Below are 20,952 nucleotides of genomic sequence, written 5' to 3' on the forward strand. Positions count from 1 at the left end.
CATAATTCCTTTCCCTTTTGGATCTATCCAACATTTTCTGTTGAAAATTCCCGTGGAAGACTAAGTGGATGAACGGCTGGCTCCTGTCTGTTGCAGGGAGCCCTGGTTTTAAACACAGCATACCCTTGTGTCCCATGACTTAACAAAGACACATCCATGGAAAACTAGGACTCATGTCAGACAATAAAATATACACCCTGGGGTGCCTGGGTGGCTCAGTCGACGCAGCATCTGCCTTCAGCTCAGATCGTGATCTCGGGGTCCTGGGATCAAGCCCTGCTCAATGGGGAGCCTGCTTCTCTCCCTCTCCCTCTGCCCCTGCTCATGCTTGCATGTGCTTGCTCTCTCTCTCTGAAATAAATAAAATCTAAAAAAAAAAAAAAATCACCAACTATTCTAGCAGCTGGCCAGTGCCCAGGTACTGCTTACTGTGATGCCTCACCTCCTTGGGGTGCCATCCCTGGCCACAGCCCTTGAGTGGAGCCCCTCCTCTGTGCTCCTACTGTTTCTCTTTCCATGGCCTCCCCCCAACTACAAACTCCATAAGGGCCACATGCCCAGGAGCACAATGTAGACACTTGACACGTTGAGGTGAACGAACGTGGGTTAAGGGATGGGCCAGGAGGCTGGTTCAGTGAGGCAGGAGATGAGCAGAAGAGCAATGAGGGGGTGGGCCAGGGGCCTTGGAGGGCCTAGGGATAAGGTGGAGTGGTGGTGGGGCGCTTGGTAACCAGACAGAGCCACCGTCTGACCATGAGTCACCTGCTGCGTACACTGCAGGCCAGTGCGGGCAAATGCTGTGCAGGTTTCCTTCTCCCTGAAGGAGGTAATGTCCTCACGCAGCCTGGGGGTGTGTACAGGGTTACCAGCTCCAGGTGCCCCGGTGACTACCTAACAGATGCTGAGACCCCACAAAAGAAAAGTAGGGGCAGGGGTAGGCCTACCGGTCTACCTGTGGCACCGATGCCTACCGCAGCCCTCACCCAGCTGCCGCACAGGGCAGCGACTCCTCCACCAGACACCTGTTCTCGGCAGGAGTCGCTGAGCAGCAGGCTGCCTCACAGCCATGGCACTGCCACTCTCTGTGCCCATGTCTGCCCACAGCCTTCACGCGGTCTCAGCCTGTCACACCTGCAGATGTCCTCCCTGCGTGTGGCACACTGAGCCCACTCCCTTGACGTCTCCACAGTCCCCGGTGCACCTGACTTCTCCTTGCTAGTGTCCGTTCATGTCTTCCCCAAGCACATGTGAGTCCCTAGAGCAGAGATCTCTCTGTTGCACTCACTGCTAGGTGCCCGGTCTCCAACAGCAGGGCCAGGCACATACGAGGTGCTCAACAATAGCTGTCGTCTACACGGATGCCTAACCTGTGGCCCACAAAGGGCTCTGGGCTGCCAATCCCTCCAGCTCTGACGTTACGCTCTGATCTTCACTGAGGTGCAGATGCCAACAAGCAGCGGATCAGAACCAGGCTGCTCCATGGATGCCACACTTCACCCTGCCTCCCCACTTAGCACTGGGAGCCCACAGTGCCAGCGTGCAGAGCACAGAGACAAGGCCAGGCCAGGCCAGAAAAACCAGGGTTCAGATAAAGGCATCTGGTTGCTGGAAAGCCAAATAAAACCCCAAGAGGGCCATGGGCGATCTCTCCACTCTATTCTGGTGTGGAGAGCTATTGGCACTGTGCCATGACCACCGCTCCCTTGGCCCTGCCCTGCCCTGCTGGGGGCTCCCCTTAGGTCTATGGCTCTGTGCACCTGCAGGCAGCACCGACGTACGCGGTGCACACTCAGCCCACATTGCTGAAGAATGAATGAGTTATGAGTGAATACACAGCACAGGGCTTATACTTTCTGTTACAGACTCTTCCAAACACGCTACCAACAAGAGGAAGGCAGAGGGTTCCTAAGACACCAGACCAGGTGTAGAAAGAGCAGTGGAGGGTGTGGTCTTCAGAGAAGTGGAGTGGCCCGGCACAGGCACAGAGGGCATGGAGAGAGGAGGCTGCCCTGACCTGTGCACCTCATCCTCTCCCAGCCCTGCCTTCCCCTGCAGCATTGACCACCCAATAAATCATGACTCCACTAGCTGACATCTGTGTACCCCTACTGGAGCCTAGAATGTCTTCTCCCCAAGAGCAAGGACACAGCCCTGAGTGCCCATGGCTAAGACCATCACCCTCATGGGGCAGCACTCCACAGATGTGCTGGCGCAATGCACAAGGCACAAGGCAGCAGCCATCAGTGCACACCAGTGTGTGCCATGGGGTGCAGCAAGGCGGTGCACTCTGAGGGGCCAGATGTCAGGGCAGGAGAAGACAGAGCAGGCCCCTGGCTGGCAGAGCCTGGCCTCAGATGGGGACCAGGCAGCTAGAAGGGACCAGGGTCAAGGGTCAATCTTCGACAGAGCAAGAGTGCATGTGTGTGAGCACAGGCAGGGGGAGGGGCCTAGGGAAAGGGGAAGCAGACTCCCCAACACGGGGCTCAATCCCAGGACCCTGAGATCATGACCTGAGCCAAAAGCAGATGCTTAACTCACTGAGCCACCCAGGTGCCCCGCACTGAGCAGCTTGAACCGTTTACAAACCCAACACCAACAGGCTGCCTGGTGAACCAAGAAATAAACCCTTTATGTCCCAAGCTGCCACTTTGCAGGGTGATGATCTCAGTGTGCATGTGAAAAGCACACGTGCACAAGGACGGGTTTCTGAGCATTGGGACAGCAACTTACACATCCTTGAAGCCCAGAGGACAATGGGAACATAACAAGTACCTGGGTAGTGGGGTCATAGTGGGCCGTTGTTCGGATGGCCTTGGCATTACTCCCATGGCTGAGTTCGGTCACAGCAAAACATCCAAAAATCTAATATGGAAGCACAAAATGGGGTAAGGCAAGAAAGCTCTTTCTGCGCACCCCTGGAGGGGCCCCACCACCATCCTTCTGGAAGGACTAAACTATAGGCCAAAGCATCAACTCCCCCCACACACAACCAGCTGGGGTCTTACGGGGTCATGGGGCCATGCTGGACGCCACGGCCCTGGCCTCTGGGAACAGTGAAAACTGAAGGCTTCGCTTTGAGAGCCACAAGCTAAACCCACCAAGTGCTGAGGATTCGGGACAGCATGCTGGGGAATACACGGCCCCCAGGAGCCCCCTTCTGCTCCCCGAGGTGCATGGGGAGAGAGCGCAGGCACACAGGTCACTGTAGCTCTCGTCTCACCTCCATGTTGAAGATCTTTGGAAGGTACTTTAAATGTCTTTCAGAACCCAAGTTGTATATTGCTAATCCAAAAGTCTGAAAATACAAAATCAGCATGCAAACAGGTGAAGTTAAAAGAGTCCTGCTCTTCTGCACTCTGGGAGTGGGAGTGGCAAGTACTGTAACGTCCACAGGGGGCTGAGACCCGGGTCCCTGGGCTCAAGCAGCTCGTGTAAGTCAAGGGCAAGCACCTCCCGCTAAAGATGCCCCAGGGAAGTCCCAACCAGCCAGATGGGCAGAGACGGGAGCAGAGGGGGAGCAGAGGGAACGAGGGTGCAGGACAGGGGGCAAGCTCTGCTTTCCATCAGAGCCCCATGGTGGGCCACAGGTGTGCCAAGGCCACAGACACGTCCTCACCTCTGCCCGTGTACCAGCAATGGGAGCCCTGGCATCTCCTCTGACCTGCTTTCCCTTCCCTGCTAGTTTTTGCTTTTTTTGCCAGGTTTTTTGGGGGCATTGGGGGGATGGGGGTTGGTATAAAGAAGTCCTAAGCTCCTCTTCTTATAGGGCTTTAACTTGCACTGTATTCTCATCAAGGCCTCATGTGCACAAACTTGCATGTACAGCTGAGAAAGGCAGGACCTCTCCCTAAAGCATCATGGGATCTGCCCACACATTCTAATCTCCATTCTGGCTTCCCACACAATTTTTTAGAAATCTCTTAAGATATGTGCTGCCAAAGTGAGCGCTAGAAATCTCTTAAAAGAAACATTTCCCCAAATGCTCGCGTCCCCACGAACCTCCACAAGCCAGCAAACACTGGCGCGCCAGCAACCACCACACCCCGTGGGCACCGTCTACATCTCATGAGGACCTGCTCTCTCAGTGCTCTTCCTCCTGCTTGGGCCTGGGGCGGCTTTGCATGAGGCAGAAAAGGCATGCTCTCCACCCCCCACCCCTCCTCGCCACCCACTTACCATCATATTCAGCAAGAGCCTGATAGCCAGGGACCAGTCATACATGCCCAGGCAGTCGGTGAACACCTGAAACCACAGAGGGTTCGCTACCATGTCCTCCAAGGGGAGGAGGTTGTACTCCATGATTCGCTTGCAGCGGAGGAAGCTCAGCTCCCGGTACCTATCCAAGGAGATATCTTCCTCGTGGGAACGAGCGAAGAGCGGGTCATTCTCCAAAGTCGAGAAGATGGTTTTCTGGAAATGCAGGAGACAGGGAGTGGGCCACTCAGAGGCCAGTGACAGATGCTCACTAGGCTCTTACTATGGTTTTCTCAAGGCTGCTGGCTGTGTGGGACACGGTCTGACCCAGAACCCAGGGGCAGATGAAAGTCCTCCTATGCTCCTTCTTGGAGCTGCAATGAGGCTCGCTTGGCGGGCTCATGGGACACAGGCCATGCCGGGGACTAGCTGGGGTCTTCAGAGGCCAGATGGCCCACCTGTGCCCGTGAGCTGGATGCCCAGCACACCCTCGGGGGTCAGCCTGGCCCACTGCCCACACGTCTCACCTTCAGGCGGAGCACGTCTTCGCCTTCCAAGAACAGCACCAGCTCCTTCCAGCAGAAGGAGGCTCGGGCGCGGTAGGCCTGTAGGGGCCCCCTGGGGAGATCCAGCAGCAAGGCATCTGCACCGCCTTCCAATGGGGACGCCATCACTGGGTGTCAGCCTGCAGGACACAGATGACCTGAGCCAGTGAGCGAGTGCACCGTGTGACAAGTAGGAGAAAAGCAGACTCCCAAAGTGCCGGCCAAAGAGAATTGTCATACAAGACCTCACGTCTACCTTCCCTAAAGACAAGGTAAGGAGACATCTGAGAGCAGAGGCTCCATGCTTCCATCTGGCCCAACAACACCTCACCCTCTCCGGACCACCAGACCACTCCCCAAGGCCCAGCCAAACCTTATGGCCCAGGAAGCCTCCCTCTGGAGTCCAGTCAATGCTGGCTGGTCCACTCTGACAACACAGGACAGGACCAAAAGTCCCCTTCCAGCCTGCCTGGGCATCAGACAGGAGCCTCTGAACATGGACTTTTGTCCTGAACTCTCTTGACAAACAGACATCTGGCTTCCCACCAATAAGCCAGGCCTCCTGAGGCCCAGCCTTCTTGACCAAAGAATGATTCTGGAAATTTCTGAAAGGAATGGTTCCTGTCCACACTGCCCTGGCTCTCAAGGCACAGGATAGGAGGGGCCTGTGAACCTAGACCTAGGGGAGTGGCAAGAAGGAGAGTAGGGTCCCAGGCGTGGACCTCCAGCTGAGTCTTCAAGGCCTCTGGGCACCTGAGTATGGTTGCTCAATACTGCTAATAAGTAATAGGGACTTGATCTCTTGACAAAAAAACTTCTATGCTTCTGGGGGTGGGGGGAGGTGCAGAGGCACCTGTGTGAGCACCCACATGGTTATGGCAGGGACTGTGCCCTCTGACCCCATCTCTTCTAGAACCAAAGGCATCCTGAGAAAGTGAGGCTACAGACCTACATCCCATATGAACACAGGTGCACAAGTCCTCAATGAGTCCTGCAGACCAAATCCAGTCACCCCCCATGACAAGGGACGTGGGCCCCAGGAAACTATGGGCAGCTCAACATGTAAAAGTCAGTTAGGGGCACCTACATGGTGCCGTCAGTTGAGCGACTCTTGATTTCAGCTCAGGTCATGATCTCAGGGTCGTGGGACTAAGCCCCACGTTGGGCTCCAGGCTGGGCACAGATTCTGCTTGGGATTCTCTCCCTCTACTCCTCCCTACCTTTCTCTCTCTCTCTCCCCCTCTCTCTCTCCCCATCCCAGAAAAATAGAAAGAAAGAAAGAAGAAAGAAAGAAAGAAAGAAAGAAAGAAAGAAAGAAAGGTCAATGTAATATGCCATGCCAACAGAATGAAAGACAAAAATACATGATTGTGTCAATGGATGCAGAAAAAGCACCCAAAACAAAATCCCATGCCCTTTCATGAAAGAAATTCTGAACAAACTGGGAGCAGGAGGGAACACCCTGCACCTGATAAAGGGTGTTCCCCTATGAGATGTCCACAGCTATCTTCGTCCATTAATATGGAAGACTCAATGCCTTCCCCTGAACATCAGGAATAAGACAAGTGTGTCTACTCGGCCTCTTCTCATCAACATGCTCCTGGATGCTCCAGCCAATGCAGTTATGCGAGAATATGAATCAATGCATCCTGATTAGAAACCTATCCCTTATCTGCTGGTGATGTGATTAAGTATATAGAAAATCCTAAGGAATTCACTAAAAATATAAGTTCACTAAATTTACTAAAAGAATAAGTTAGTTTGGCCAGTTCTTTGGGTACAAAATCAATATGCAAAACTCTACCGAATTTCGTTTTTTTAAAAAAAGGATTTTAGGAGTCAACAGTAAAGGACCGAGGGTGCCGAGCAGGAGTGGCCTCGGCGATTGAAGTGAGTGAATTCAGCTATATAATTCAACCTTGTTAGAGGGCTTTTTAAAAAATAAAAAGTTGATTCGGTGCATGAGAGCAAGTTACTGCTGCATACCGTTCAGAGACTTACAGGTGCTTGCCTGCATTGCAATAAAGGACTCATATATTGAGCAAGACTTATATTTATCTCTTCGTTTTGGAGAGCCTAATAAACTGTTATTACAGTTTCTCTACTGACTTTCAAAAGTTTTGAAGTTTGAAAGAGACATCTTTACAATTAATACAGCATGAGCACGGCCAGAACAGAGAACCCTGTTATAATGGGTCTTTCCAGTCAAAATGGTCAGCTGAGGGGCCCTGTGAAGCCCAGTGGTGGCCCCGGAGGACGGGGGCACACAGACACAGCAACAGATGAACCAGCTGAAAAATACCAACACAATCAATAATGGCACTCAGCAGCAAGCACAGAGTATGACCACCACTATTAAACCTGGTGATGACTGGAAAAAGACTTTAAAACTCCCTCCAAAGGATCTAAGAATCAAAACTTCGGATGTGACCTCCACAAAAGGAAATGAGTTTGAAGATTACTGTTTGAAATGGGAGTTACTGATGGGAATTTTTGAAATGGGCTGGGAAAAGCCATCTCCTATTCAGGAGGAGAGCATTCCCATTGCTTTATCTGGTAGGGATATCTTAGCTAGAGCAAAAAATGGAACAGGCAAGAGCGGTGCCTACCTCATTCCCTTACTTGAACGGCTAGACCTGAAGAAGGACAATATACAAGCAATGGTGATTGTTCCCACTAGAGAACTTGCTCTACAGGTCAGTCAAATTTGCATCCAGGTCAGCAAGCACATGGGAGGGGCCAAAGTGATGGCAACCACAGGAGGAACCAATTTACGGGATGACATAATGAGGCTTGATGACACAGTGCACGTGGTGATAGCTACCCCTGGAAGAATCCTGGATGTTATCAAGAAAGGAGCAGCAAAAGTTGATCATGTCCAGATGATAGTATTGGATGAGGCAGATAAGTTGCTGTCACAGGATTTTGTGCAGATAATGGAGGATATTATTCTCACGCTACCTAAAAACAGACAGATTTTATTATATTCTGCTACTTTCCCTCTTAGTGTACAGAAGTTCATGAATTCCCATTTGCGGAAACCCTGTGAGATTAACCTGATGGAGGAACTAACTTTGAAGGGAGTAACCCAGTACTACGCCTATGTAACTGAGCGCCAAAAAGTACTCCGCCTCAACACACTTTTTTCCAGGCTTCAGATAAACCAGTCGATCATTTTCTGTAACTCCTCTCAGCGAGTTGAATTGCTAGCCAAGATTTCTCTACTGGGTTATTCTTGCTTCTATATCCATGCTAAAATGAGGCAGGAACATCGAAATCGTGTATTTCATGATTTCCGAAATGGCTTATGCCGCAATCTTGTTTGCACTGATTTGTTTCCCCGAGGTATTGATATACAAGCTGTGAATGTGGTAATAAACTTTGACTTCCCAAAGCTGGCAGAGACCTATCTCTATCGTATTGGAAGATCAGGTCGCTTTGGTCATCTTGGCTTAGCCATCAACTTGATCACATATGATGATCGCTTCAACCTGAAAAATATTGAGGAGCAGCTGGGAACAGAAATTAAACCGATCCCAAGCAACATCGACAAGAGCCTGTATGAGGCAGAATACCACAGCGAGCCCGTGGAGGACGAGAAGCCCTAACAAGCATGCTTTCACAAACTACAGAGGGCTCGTTTGGATCTGTGACACATCGTTTGGGGGGGATGCTCTTCTCTTTGTGGCTTTTTCATCTTCTTTTATTTTGGAACTATGAAGACTTAAAAGAGCTCAGACATTTTTTTCTTTTTTTTAACTGGTGAAGAGAAAAAGCTGAAAAGAAGGAATTTACCTTTTTTGTTCCACTTGTTTGCACTGTGTGCTGACTGAACATTAGTTGCACTAACTGCTGGTTTTAAAAAAATGTTTTCTGGGGAAGGGGGACAAGGAAGGAGGAGAAAGAAGAGAAGGGGAGAAACCCTAAAAAGAGAAGAATCTTGATGAACACACAAGCTTGTCTACAATTTCAGAATTCTCCAACAGCTGACTCTTGAGTGCATTTCAACTTCTCCCTAATTACTCATCCGTTTTTTAAGCCTGAAGAGCTTATTACTTATTTGTGCGAAGTGCCTTATGCTATGAGACCATTCAGAATATCATCTTTTAGACGCAGCCCAAGAAATCAACAATAGTTCTTTCCTTTTTTAATTTTTTTCCTTCCTATCTTTTTTAAAATTTTTGTCTTTTCATTTTGATTTCAAGTTGGAGTCTCTCTCTTCCCTTTATACCCGATACTCAAGCCCAGGGCTGGAAGATGACACGTATTAGTAATGTTAAACACCATTCTCTTTTTCTTTATGTGGAGGAGTTGATATGCAACTGCAGTTCATCCGCACTGTAAATACATGTATTTAAAAAAACAAAACAAAACAAAACAAAACAAAACACAATCCCAAGTAAAAATATCTTCCGGGCTGAGTAGATTACAACATCATCGCTCCCAAAGGAAAGAGCAGTCTATCATTGCAGGAGCCATATGACAAGCCTTTGTGCTCTATAGCAGAACACTAAAGACTGGTTTACATACGCTTCCATTAGCAGTTATGGCACTTGATGTGTAGACATGTCAGAGCCTTGACCCTCTTTCCTCTGTGGCAAAGCGTGTCCCATAGAAAATTGGGTGTGTATACTTGTATAAACTTTGTAAATAAGTTTTTTTCTGGGTTTTATATATATATATATATATATATATATATATATATATATATATATATCTTTTTTTTGGATGAAGGTTGCTGGGATTAAGGGGATTAGAATGATTATGGGAGCAGCTAAAGATGAGAGGGGCTCAGTTTTCCGCAACACTAAATTCTAAAAAGTACTTTGGCCTCTTTAGTAGAGAGAGCAGACCTCTGTGGTGACCCTGTGTTGGAAGAGGGACCTGGAAGTCTGGGATTTATTGTTTGCTGCCACACTGTATCATCTAATACCTTTGGAGAACACCTGCCAGAGAGAGCAAAGAAACTTCAGAAACCTATAACTCAAGATGTTATTTTTGAGAAGCTCTCTCTGATTTTGCTTCTCCCTCCCCTTTTAAAGAAAGTTTGAGGAACTTTTCAAGCTCAGCAAAAGGGGACAAAGATTAATCTCCCTTGCAGTGTGGAAATTCAGTTGTGTGGCAGTGTCTGAGCAGTATATGTACGAAGCATGGATTTTGCATTTCAGAACATTAGCCAGTACCAGCTTTGGTAATGTTAGCAGTTCTGGAGCTTACTTTCTGTGGATCACTTCCTGTACTGTGTAAGTGTGTTGCCCTCTGCCCACCTTGATACATAAACTTGCAGGAATGGGCAACTCCTGAGAGCTGTTAACTTTCATGCTAAAGAAAGCTGCTTGCCATCCTCTTGCTTTGTGACAAGAATTATCTGTCATTTTGCATTGTAAATTGCTGGCAAATGCTTTACAGTCAATAGTGTTGCTTTAAATTGTGCCCCTCCCAACATGCTTGATGTTTGGCCTGATCTCCAGGCAAAAGGAGTGAGATGAATCAAAACCAGTGAACTTTTTTTTTTTTTAATGTTTTTAATTCCCTTTTAACCCAGTGTACTAGGTCAATCAGGAGGCATCTAGGGTTTAAAAAAAAAAAAAGCAAAAAATAAAATGAAAAAAATTTGTTTCCTATATTCCATTTTTTCGAAACCCTAAAATATTACAAGTCCTGCATATGCTTTCGTGCTTAATTCGTGGCTAAAAAAATCAATTATTCAAAGTTGCTTTTTTTTTTTGACTCTTGCATAGTTCTAAGCAAAACTATTTTGTGACTCACCCAAAACTCCTTAGGATCAAAATCCTACAGATGCCTCCTGATCAGACATAGCCCTAACTCCTTAAAAAATCTGTAGCAAGAGCTGCACAGTACAAACCCAAAAAGAATAAGCTCATTTATTTAGTATCCAAGCTATGTTCTATCCAGCCAATGTTGGTTACTAAATACAAGCCCTAATTAAGAAAATAACTCTTTTCCAGGGAGGGGTGGGGGGGAGGGAATTTAGAAGGCATCAACTTTTGACCAAAAATATCTTGCCCTTGTACTGATGCAGCTCTTTCTTCCCCACCTCTGGCGAGATAAGAGGGATCATTCATTATAGAAGAAAAGCAAGAAAGGCTTGTAAATGCAATTTGATATCTCGCTAGAGAGTGTAGGTGACAAAAACAGCGCAGTCTCGTTTGCTATCCTCAGACTGTGCCCGGTGCCACATGCCTGTGGGTCCCTCTTAAAGCACAGACTTAATTGAAAGTATTACTGAAGTATAGCCTCTGGTGAGGAGTGGCACTTAAACTATCTGGGACACCACTATTGGACACAGTTCTGTAGAGGCAGCTGTCCAGTTTTGGTGCTGGACTCTTGAATAGGAATTATTAAATGGAAAGATGCTCTAAGGACTAGGTCAAGGCCTAGTCTTTTTTTTTTTTTCTTTTTTTTAAGTCCCCCCTCACTACAAGAAGCATTGTTATTAGAAATTGTTTTTGTCTTCTTTCCACTATTGGGTGTCTGTTTTCAGTAATGGTAATATTTTTTCCGGTGATTCATTTGGATGAAACTGTTCCCTATTTTTAATATTTAAATTATGTCCAACTCACAGGTTTTGCCTGTGGTTGTAGTTGTGTAATGGGTTATGGACTGTTACACACCTTGCTGCCTCTGGGCCTGTGTTTTGTTTTTCTCTTCCCATACATTCCAACGGAGAAACTTCTTGTCTTTCCCTTGGGAACAGAATAATCTAAGGGAGAAGCAAATCTAAATATATTTCTCAATTATTTTCACGTTGGCCCCACCATCATAATATGGGTGGGCCCCAATGGCTAGGGGGCGGGGGGAGGAATTGGTTATCAGTATTTGTTTTCAGAATGAGATGGAAGCATCTTTCCTTTGCTGTGTGCTTTGTGTTTGATACCATCATGCTTGAGTTAGAACCAGACAACTCAACACAAAGCCTTGAGTGTAAATTTGTTGGAATCAAAACATCTCATTCGGATCACTTGGTTTCATTTGGTTTTTTTTTCTTTTCTTTTTTAATAGGGGTGGGAGGGAGGTTACTATGCCCCAAAAGGGAGGGTGTCTGCACTAAGGATTTAGAAACACTTTGGAAACTCATAACCTCATCAGAAATGGCCTTTAGCCACACTCCTGACCTTCTAGATGAGTACAAAAAGATGAAATGATTTTTGGGAATTAAGCCATTTATTTTAATTTGCTACTTTTTTCAGTGTTCTGTGTATCTTAAAAATTGTTACTGTGGAATCATTTTCTGACAAAATACTTTTGTCAAGCAAAATTTTTGGCTTCATGGGAGCTGAAGTCCGTCAATGTTTTGGTGAAATTAAGTGGACTTTGGTGAGCTTATAGTTCTACTTTATATCCTTAAAGATATGTTTTTTAAAACTCCTCCCAAAAATCTCTGGTCTAAAAACTCATCTTTGGGGTAAAGAGTTAAGTGTCCAAAGGTTACAACAGTTCATGAGGTTAGAGGGAGCTAGCCCGGCACCTGGACTCTGCCCCTCCACAGCTGACAGATTCCAGCATAAGTGTGTTTAAATTCTCCAGTAGACAGTACTGGGCAGGGCAAGGGAGGGGGTAGGGCTGGGTTATTAAGATACAGGCTTCTGTATTTTAACCAATGGTTGTGGGGGAGGGGTGCCTGGAGAAAACAAAGTCACTTCCCTTTTTTGAAACAAAACTAAAACTTGAAAAAAATTATTTTTGTTTAGTAAAAATGGGGTAGAATTCCAATGTCCCTAGCCACAAGGGACCAGTTCCACTGAGAAATGAACAGTGGGGACTCAAAATTTTGAAAACATTTGGGGAAAGGGAAAATTGGCTTTCTGTTAATTGGCAAATGTTCCAGTGGGACTCTGTTTTTGTTGGGATGTGTTATGTTGTATGTACACATATATATGGACCAGAGTCTGCTGAGTTTATAAGGTTCAGGAAAAAATGGTTGATAAAATCTTGGTTTTTGTTAATTTATCTCAATAAAAGCCCACTGGAACTCCAAAAAAATAAAAAATAAAAAAATAAAAAAAGGATTTATTTATTTATTCATGAGAGACACAGAGAGAGAGGCAGAGACATAGGCAGAGGGAGAAGCAGGCTCCCTGCAGGGAGTCCAATGTAGGACTCGATCCCAGGACCCTGGGATCACACCCTGAGCCGAAGGCAGACACTCAACCACTGAGCCACCCAGGTCCCCTATACTGAATATCTATACACTAGCAATAAACAACTCAAAAATGAAATGAAGAAAAAAAATAAATTTACAACAGCATCAAAAATAACAAAATACTGAGAAATAAATTCAGAAGAAGTGTAGAACTTATACTCTGAAAACTACAAAGTGTTTTTGAAAGAAACCTGAGACCTCAATAAATGGAGAAATATCCCTCGTTCCTGAGTCAGAAGGACCCAGTATTGTGAAAATATCAATATTCGCCAACTCATCTACAGAGCCAATGTGGTTTCATCAAAAGCTCAGCCGCCCCCCCCCCTTTTTTTTTTTGGACAGGAATTAAAAAGCTGATCCTAAAATTCATATGCAAATTTAAGGAACCCAGAAGAGACAAAACCAGCTTGAAAAAGAACAAAGCTGGAGAATCCATTCTGCTTGATTTCAAAACTTGCCACAAAGGGACGGTAATGAAGACATATGGTGCCACATGAAGACAGGTGTGTAGATTGACAGCAGAGGGCCGAGAGTCCAGCAGTAAACCCTAATATGGAAGGTCAACTGCCTTTGGACAGGCTGTCCAGACAAGGTCACGGGGAAGAAACTGTCTTCCCAAGTGGGGCTGGGCACCCGGATGTCCGTGTGCAAAGTAATGAGGGTCCACTCTTCCCACACACACATGACACTTACCAGATATAAGTGTTAACACTAAAGCTTCACAAAGAAAAGGTAGAAGTGACCTTCACAACCTTAGGTGAGGCCAATCCTTCCTGGACACGGCATCACAAACACATGCAATAAAAGTAAATCAAACATCATCGAAATAAAAAACTTTTGCTCCAAAGAATGCCAATGGGTGAGTGAAAAGGCAAACCAGAGAATGGAAGATATTTGCAAATCACATATTGATAAAGGACTTGGACCTGGACTATATGAAGAATCTCAATAATAAAGCCAAATAACCTGATCTAAAGGCCTCAAATAGGTACTTCTGCAAAGATATGCAGGTGGCCAACGAGCATGCGAAGAGATGTGCCACATCAACAGCCATCAGGGAGTGCGAATCCAAACCACATGAGATACCACCCCATGGTGCACATCAAATCGGCCGGCAATAACACGTATTGATGAGAATGTGCAGAGTGGAGTCCTCATGCCTTGTTGGTGGGAATGCACAATAGCAGTCATTCGGGGAAAGTCTGACGGATCTTCAGAAGTTTAAGTAAATAGTCACCACGGGACCTGACAATTCCACTCCCAGGTACACACCCAAGAGAAATGGAAATAAATATGTATGCAAAAATTTGTGCATGGATATTCACAGTGGCATTATTTTTAACACCCCAAAATGGAAACAATCCACATATCCATCAACTGATGAATGCGTAAACAAGATGTAGGCTATCCATACAATGAAATAGTATTGGATGAACCTCTAAAGTGTTGCATTAAGTGAGAGAAGTCAGACACAAAAGATTACATATTGTATGATCTTACCTACATGAAATGTTCAGCATGGGCAAATATGTAGAGGTTAAAGTGGACTAGTGGCTGCCAGCAGCTGGAGAATGATTCCTAACAGGGCCAAGATTCCTTCTGGAGTGATGAAAACATTCTAGGAATAAACAGCGCTGCCGATTGCCCCACTCTGGACCATGCACTTCATTTTTTTAAAAATAATTTATTTATATATTTGACGGGAGAGAGAGAGAGAGAGAGGGCAAGCGTACGAGCAGGGGGAGGGGCAGAGGGAGAGAGAACCAGACTCCCCACTGTGTAGGGAGCCCAATTCGAGGCCTCCATCCAGGACCCCCGGATCGTGGCCTGAGCCATCCAGATGCCCTGAGTGGTGCACTTCAGATGGATGAATCGTATGGTGAGTTACATCTCAATAAAACAAGAATTTTTTTTTTTTTAAGGTAAGCCACAGCTCTTGGCAGAGTCCAAGTGCTTCAAAGTGCAAGCTATAGGGCAGCTCTTGGCTTTCTGGATTTCCATGCCCTGACTGCAGTCCTGTCACTCCTCACACCGCCTCCCTGCAGTCCAGGGCACCACCCTGTGAGTCCCTTCCTGCTCCCCTCCAGCTGCTTGCAGACTCTCAGCCCCAGCCACTCTCACTCTTCATCACCTGCTGAAACTGTCCTGATGGATGGAGGGCTCCCAGACCTGACTCTGAAGAGCCGCATGCTCATCCGGCAGTTTTCTTGACACTCCTCCGTTTTCATGATCTAGAGGTCCTCAAGCTCTGAATGTTCAAACCCCGGGCTCCTTGGCCCAGCCTTTCCTCCTGCAGACCCAGGTCCATACTGCCAGTCCCCATGGTTCCCGTGTGCCAAGCTGGAATTCCCTTCTCTGACTCCAAACCTGGATGGTCACCAACCACCCCCACCCCCCGCACTGCACCTCGTTAACACCTATGGAATCCTTTCTTAACTCTGCAACTATTAAATCAATCACAATACTGTGCAACCATCGAGCAACCGCTGAGGGTAGGTGGCCGCTAAGCAGCTACACCATGTCAATGGTGCTTGCAACCCCAGGTGTTATCAGCACTCTTATGTTCCAGGTGAGCAAACTGGAAGCTTGTTAGAGTGAAGTAAGTTGCCGGAGATCTACAGCCGTCAGCTCACCAACCTCAAACCCCATGATCCTAAGCAGCCAGGAGGATCCCCAGGGCCCCATGCTGCCTGGCGGCACCCACATTACTGCAGATGGTGCAGCTGCTGCCACCAAGGGGCCTGACGTGAGCACTGACGAGCTGGGTGAACTTGGCCTGTCTCTTCACCTCTTCGGGTGTCATGTGGTCACAGGTAATGCTAGCCTAGTGCCTGGTGTCTAGGCTGCTGCAACTCACGGCGGGCCTTGGAGCTGCCCCCGCAGGACATCGTTACAGTAGCAACAGCCCTGACTCTAAATGCAGACTGATCGTTCTCCCTTTAGGTGACAGCTGAGTGGGCGACCTCTTGGGACAATGTCTGAAATCCTCCAACGGTCTCTCCTGTTGACCTACCTGTCCTTGGCACCCGCACTCTTGCCCCGGGCAACTATTAAATCAACCACAATACGCGCAACCATTGAGCAATCACCGAGGGCAGGTGTGCCCCCGGGCCTTTGCACAACCGCTCCCTCCACCCCGGCCAGGCACTTCGTCCCCGCGCCGCCCGCGCTCCCAGCCCCACGGCCCCGACCTTGGATCCCGCCAGGCCTTCCCGGTCGCCGGGTCCCCACACCGCCCGGCGCATACAGGTGGCGCCCAGCAAATGTCCTTCGGGGCTCGGCAGACGTCCCAAGGCGAGCGCCGCGCCTCCGGAAAGCTTAGAGCCGGGCTGGCAGCCGCGCACCACCTCCCGGCCTCCGTCCGCCCTGACGTCATCACCCCGCGCCGCCGCCAGTCGCCGGGGAGACGGCCGGGGGCGCTCCGAGGGGTGGGGCGCGCGCGCGTGCGTGTCGGCATCCGGGAGGTGGAGAACACGCGGCCCCCGCCGCTCCGCCCTGCGCCCCAGAGCAGCTGCGCCCGGGCGCGCCCCCCACCGCGCCCCGGGAGGCACGCCCCGGCCAGACCCCCGGCCAGACCCCCAGACCCCGGCAGCCACTCACGCCCCGTCCAGACCCCGCCCCCCCAGACCCCCCTCCAGACCCCGGTCCAGACCCCCAGACCCCGGCAGCCACCCACGCCCCGTCCAGACCCCGCCCCCCCAGACCCCCCTCCAGACCCCCGGCCCCAGACCCCCGTCCAGACCCCCAGACCCCGGCAGTCACCCACCCCCCCTCCAGACCCCCGCCCCCCCCTCCAGACCCCGCCCCCCCAGACCCCCCTCCAGACCCCCGGCCAGACCCCCAGACCCCGGCAGCCACCCGCCTCCTCGGGCCGCTCTCCCTTCCCGTGAGTTAAGCTTGGTCAGTTGCGAATTCCAGGGTCCATAACAAACGGGCGTCTCCTTGAGCAGAAAGGACCATCTGTTAGAGCAGCAAAGGGGTAAGTTTGTTTAGAGCCCCAGAAAACTCACAAAGCACACGGCTACATAAGGATTACAGATTATTGTAAGACTTAGAATTTGAGTATTTATTTAACCAACAGGGCAATGAGAGACTTCACAGGCTAATATATTGTATTACACGGTTGGTAGCAGACTTAGCTTCTCTGATGTTGAGGAGTTTTAGTTAAGTAACCAAAGACCTGATAAAGACAAAACACAAACCTTGGCTTTCTGGGCAGACAGAAGAGAATAAAAAAAACAACTTCGTTTACATGTTCTAATCGGAGCCGACCAACAATCCAAGAAAACTTTGTCTTTTTAACAGAGAAAAGTAGAGTTTCAGTCTGAACACCAGTGTACTTCTAAAATCCATTCGTTTTGACCTTAGTTGACCACACATAAAATTCCATTGCCAAAATTTCCCTTCATAAGCCTTCTGCAACTCTTTTATTTATTCAGATTTTGAGCTACGGTCTTTTTTTTAAAACTCAGTCTTAATTACATTTATCAGAATTTTGACTCTCAGACGCCTTATTCCCCCGTGAAAACTAAGTAGTAAGCAATTGTGAACTGTTACACCATAATTTTTAGATCAGAATGTATGAATATAAATATATTTTGTAATTTAAAAACATGTTTTTTCATAATACAATTTTTAAAATGTTTTTTTTTAATTATTTATGATAGTCACACACACAAAGAGAGAGAGAGAGAGAGGCAGAGACACAGGCGGAGGGAGAAGCAGGCTCCATGCACGGGGAGCCCGACGTGGGATTCGGTCCCGGGTCTCCAGGATCGCGCCCTGGGCCAAAGGCAGGCCCTAAACCGCTGCACCACCCAGGGATCCCATAATACAATCTTTAAAGCACAAAGCATATTTACTAACAGACTCAAGTACCCTCAGCTTCTCTGCAATAAGAAGCCAAAGGCACAAACCTACATCCAGTAATTAATGCTCCGTCCTATTTGGAAAAGACCTAGATGTCCAACAAATTCAATCTCATTTATCATCCAAGCAAAACTTTAAAGTCTCCAGTTAACAAAGACTTTGAAAGCTATCTTGGCAATTACCCATGAAACTTTTGCGACAGACAAAATTAACCATCATTTTTAGTCCTCTTTTTGCTAACAAATTGCAACGGAGATCACATGAGTTTATTTGACCTTTAGTAAATTTTGGTAGGATAAAAGTTTCCTATTTAAAGCTGATAACTCTGAAGATATGCCTATCCTAATTAAACCAGCAAACTTAAATCAGTTTAAATACTGAATCATGTTCCACCTGGGACCACTTAAAGGCCAATCAATTTTTCCCCCATTGTCAGTTTTTACCTGAGGCACCAATGAAGAAATCTGAAGCAGACAGTGTTAAATCCAAGGTGTTACTCTTCACTCCTTGCTCCTGAGGGAACGAGGAGGAGCCAGTGGTGCTGGAGGTACTCACTTGGTATAGGAATCAGTTATGCAGGCCACACCCAAGGTGGTGGAGCAACAGGAGGAGTATGGAGGGGGGCAGTGCAGAAGAGGTAAGACAGAGGATCCTCATTCTAAACGTCCTGAGCTCGGACAGAGGAGCAGACGCCGTGGTTTTTTTCCACCAAAGTAGAAATATGCGGTTAATCATTCTCTGAGTTTTGTCCTAGGTCCCCAAATACCTGATAACATTTAAGAGCTGGATCCCAAACATGTTGCAGGATGTTAGCTTCAAGCAAATGTCTACTGATGCTGGCATCAATACTCCAACCTTTGATAATTTACAGAATAACATCTGTTGTTCACCTGACACCTTTGACTGGACTCTTCCCTGGATTCTGGAGGAACAAGTACCCTAGACCCTTTGCCAAATAAGCCCCTAACTCAAAGCGAGGAAGAGACTCATTTTCATTTCCCCTCTGAGTCTCCCAGACACTCTGTCTGCTATTCATTGTCACCCACATTATTCAATAAACTGTTTTCACTTTCTCTGGCTTGTATTTTATTTCTGTCCTGCGTGAAGCCAAGGACCCTCTTGGCTGGTTCTGTAGGACCTTCCCCTGTGTTCTCGGACTCAGTCTGCCCACATCAGGAGAACCTTCCCGTTGCAAAAGCAGAAGGAAGAATCTGAATGCTGAGCCATGCAAATTAATTCTCCATCCAGGCAATGTTTCCAGCCATGGGTCTGTGACATCATTACAAGGGGCCCCAAGAGTGCCTGCAAATCTAATCATGGTCTAATAAAGGGGCGCCTGGGTGGTGCAGTTGGTTGAGCAACTGACTCTTGGATTTGGCTCAGGTTGTCATCTCAGGGTCATGAGATTGAGCCCCACATCTGGCTTTAAGCTCAGTGCAGAGTCTGCTTGAGATTTTTCTCTCTCTCTATCCTCATGCTGATGCTCTATCTTCCTCTCTCAATAAATGCATCTTTATAAAAACTAATGGTCTGGGACGCCTGGGTGGCTCAGCGAGTAAGCATCTGCCTTTGGCCCAGGGCGTGATCCCAGAGTCCGGGGATCCTGTCCCACATCGGGCTCCCTGCATGGAGCCTGCTTCTCCCTCTGCCTATGTCTCTGCTCTCTCTCTCTCTCTCTCTCTCTCTCTCTCTCTCTCTCTCTGTGTGTGCCTTTCATGAATAAATAAACGAATAAATACAATCTTCAAGGAAAAGAAAACTAAACTAATGGTCTAATCAAAACAGATGCCACCGTTTTTCTAATGGATATACTTTTGAGAGTAAGAAAAAAAATCTAGAACAATAACTTACACCTTTAGATCAGTTCCTTCCAAAATTAACTACTACAAAGTAAGTTAGGTTCACATGTTTCATTGATATCAGATAAACATCTTTCCACTTGGGAATCATTTGAGCCTAGTGCCAAGTGACAGAGAGGGAGCAAGAACTGGCAGGCAGGCTTGCAGTGAAGCTGGAGGAACAGGCGGACTGGTACAGGGGAGAGGCGGGAAGGGCAGGGCAGCTGGCGAAAGGGTGGGGGGATGACTTTGAACTATTGATTCTCTATCTCATGGGGTGGCGAGAGCACACAAAGCAGAGACTCCCAGGCTTATCTCCCTCCTTTCCCTCCCTCCCTCTCTCTTCCTATGCTTTCTCAAATCACTGCACCTGTACCCCGCCCCAGCCCCCGGCCGCCACCAGCTGCTCAGGGCTGACTCATAGCCAGCTTTGGTCTCATTACTTCATCTCTCCACTTAGATTCCTGCAGGGGTTGCTGGGTTTAGGAGTACCATTCCCAACTCTGACCCTGGCTTTTCTTTATACCCCATCTTCTGGTCTCTGCTTGCCAGCCCTCCAGTACCCCATACTGGATCTGCACCCCAGCCTTAGGACACTGCTTGACCTGTGTCTGACAGGGAGTGTGCTTTGAACATCCCTGGACCAGGTGGACCCTGAAACATCTTGGATGGTGGTGAGGTAGGGAGAGAGGAAGGGATCGCACTCAAGTCTGGTTGTCCTGCCAGGACAGGACCTGGGTGGATGGAGACACCTTTGAGGCCAGTCTAGGGGGAAGAGCCTTCAGGAAAAGAAAGGAATCCTGGTTTCGAATAGGTTTTGTTAGCTACTTGCCGTAAAACTGCCAGGAGTGGCCATGGAGCTGGTACAAACAGTAGGGGAGCAAAGACCTCTTGCAGTGACGCAGCTGATGATGAGCTGGGCGTCCTCTGTCGGGTCCCCACCTGCCCACTCTTGATCATTTTGACATCTTCCCACTCCACCCCATTTGGCCCACCCATTCCTTTCTCATCTTCAGCCATTTGCTTTACTGGGCATCATTGGTAAGTGCAATCATTTGAACATGTCATGAATACTAAAGTTTCCTCCCAGACTCTGGCCCTTTGTCTCTATCTACATCCTCCTTTCTCACCTGCCACCATCTGCGTCACTTCTTCAGGACCTACAGAAGAGCAGGGCCAGCTACAAAGTACCTCCACCCCATTCCCTTCTCTCACAGACCTTTACCCTCAGTAATGAATAACTGGGTAGCTCCTGTGTGCCAAAAACTAAGCCAGGACTCTGGTGATAAATAAGTCAGAGAGATTTCCTGACCTAAGGACACTTGTGTCCTCAAGGGAGGAG

At 48.0% G+C, this 20,952-nt stretch overlaps 1 protein-coding gene, 1 long non-coding RNA gene and 1 pseudogene across 4 annotated transcripts in view; 2 read left to right on the forward strand and 1 right to left on the reverse strand.

The window, feature by feature from the left end:
- ACOX3 (acyl-CoA oxidase 3, pristanoyl) overlaps positions 1-18,455 on the reverse strand; it is a 54,266-nt gene extending 35,811 nt beyond the window's left edge. Inside the window, exons 1-5 of one of the 3 annotated variants that reach the window (XM_077875477.1) lie at positions 18,216-18,455; positions 4,722-4,879; positions 4,177-4,410; positions 3,221-3,295; positions 2,773-2,862 (exon numbers count right to left, since the gene is read on the reverse strand). In XM_077875477.1, coding sequence (XP_077731603.1) covers positions 2,773-2,862; positions 3,221-3,295; positions 4,177-4,410; positions 4,722-4,865 — 543 coding nt within the window. In that variant the 5' untranslated portion in view covers positions 4,866-4,879; positions 18,216-18,455. Of the gene's footprint in view, positions 1-2,772; positions 2,863-3,220; positions 3,296-4,176; positions 4,411-4,721; positions 4,880-5,112; positions 5,254-16,094; positions 16,277-18,215 lie in introns of those variants that run through there. The other 2 variants (XM_077875487.1, XM_077875495.1) reach the window with 2 other exon arrangements.
- On the forward strand, positions 6,582-9,393 carry LOC144299789 (putative ATP-dependent RNA helicase DDX6 pseudogene; annotated as a pseudogene).
- On the forward strand, positions 16,763-18,845 carry LOC144299808 (uncharacterized). The gene is made up of 2 exons (XR_013366489.1): positions 16,763-16,886; positions 17,587-18,845. It is a non-coding gene; the product is annotated as an uncharacterized LOC144299808 (long non-coding RNA).
- The last annotated feature ends 2,107 nt before the right edge of the window (positions 18,846-20,952 follow it).

This window comes from Canis aureus, chromosome 2 (genome assembly GCF_053574225.1).
Source record: "Canis aureus isolate CA01 chromosome 2, VMU_Caureus_v.1.0, whole genome shotgun sequence".
Lineage (NCBI taxonomy): Eukaryota > Metazoa > Chordata > Mammalia > Carnivora > Canidae > Canis > Canis aureus.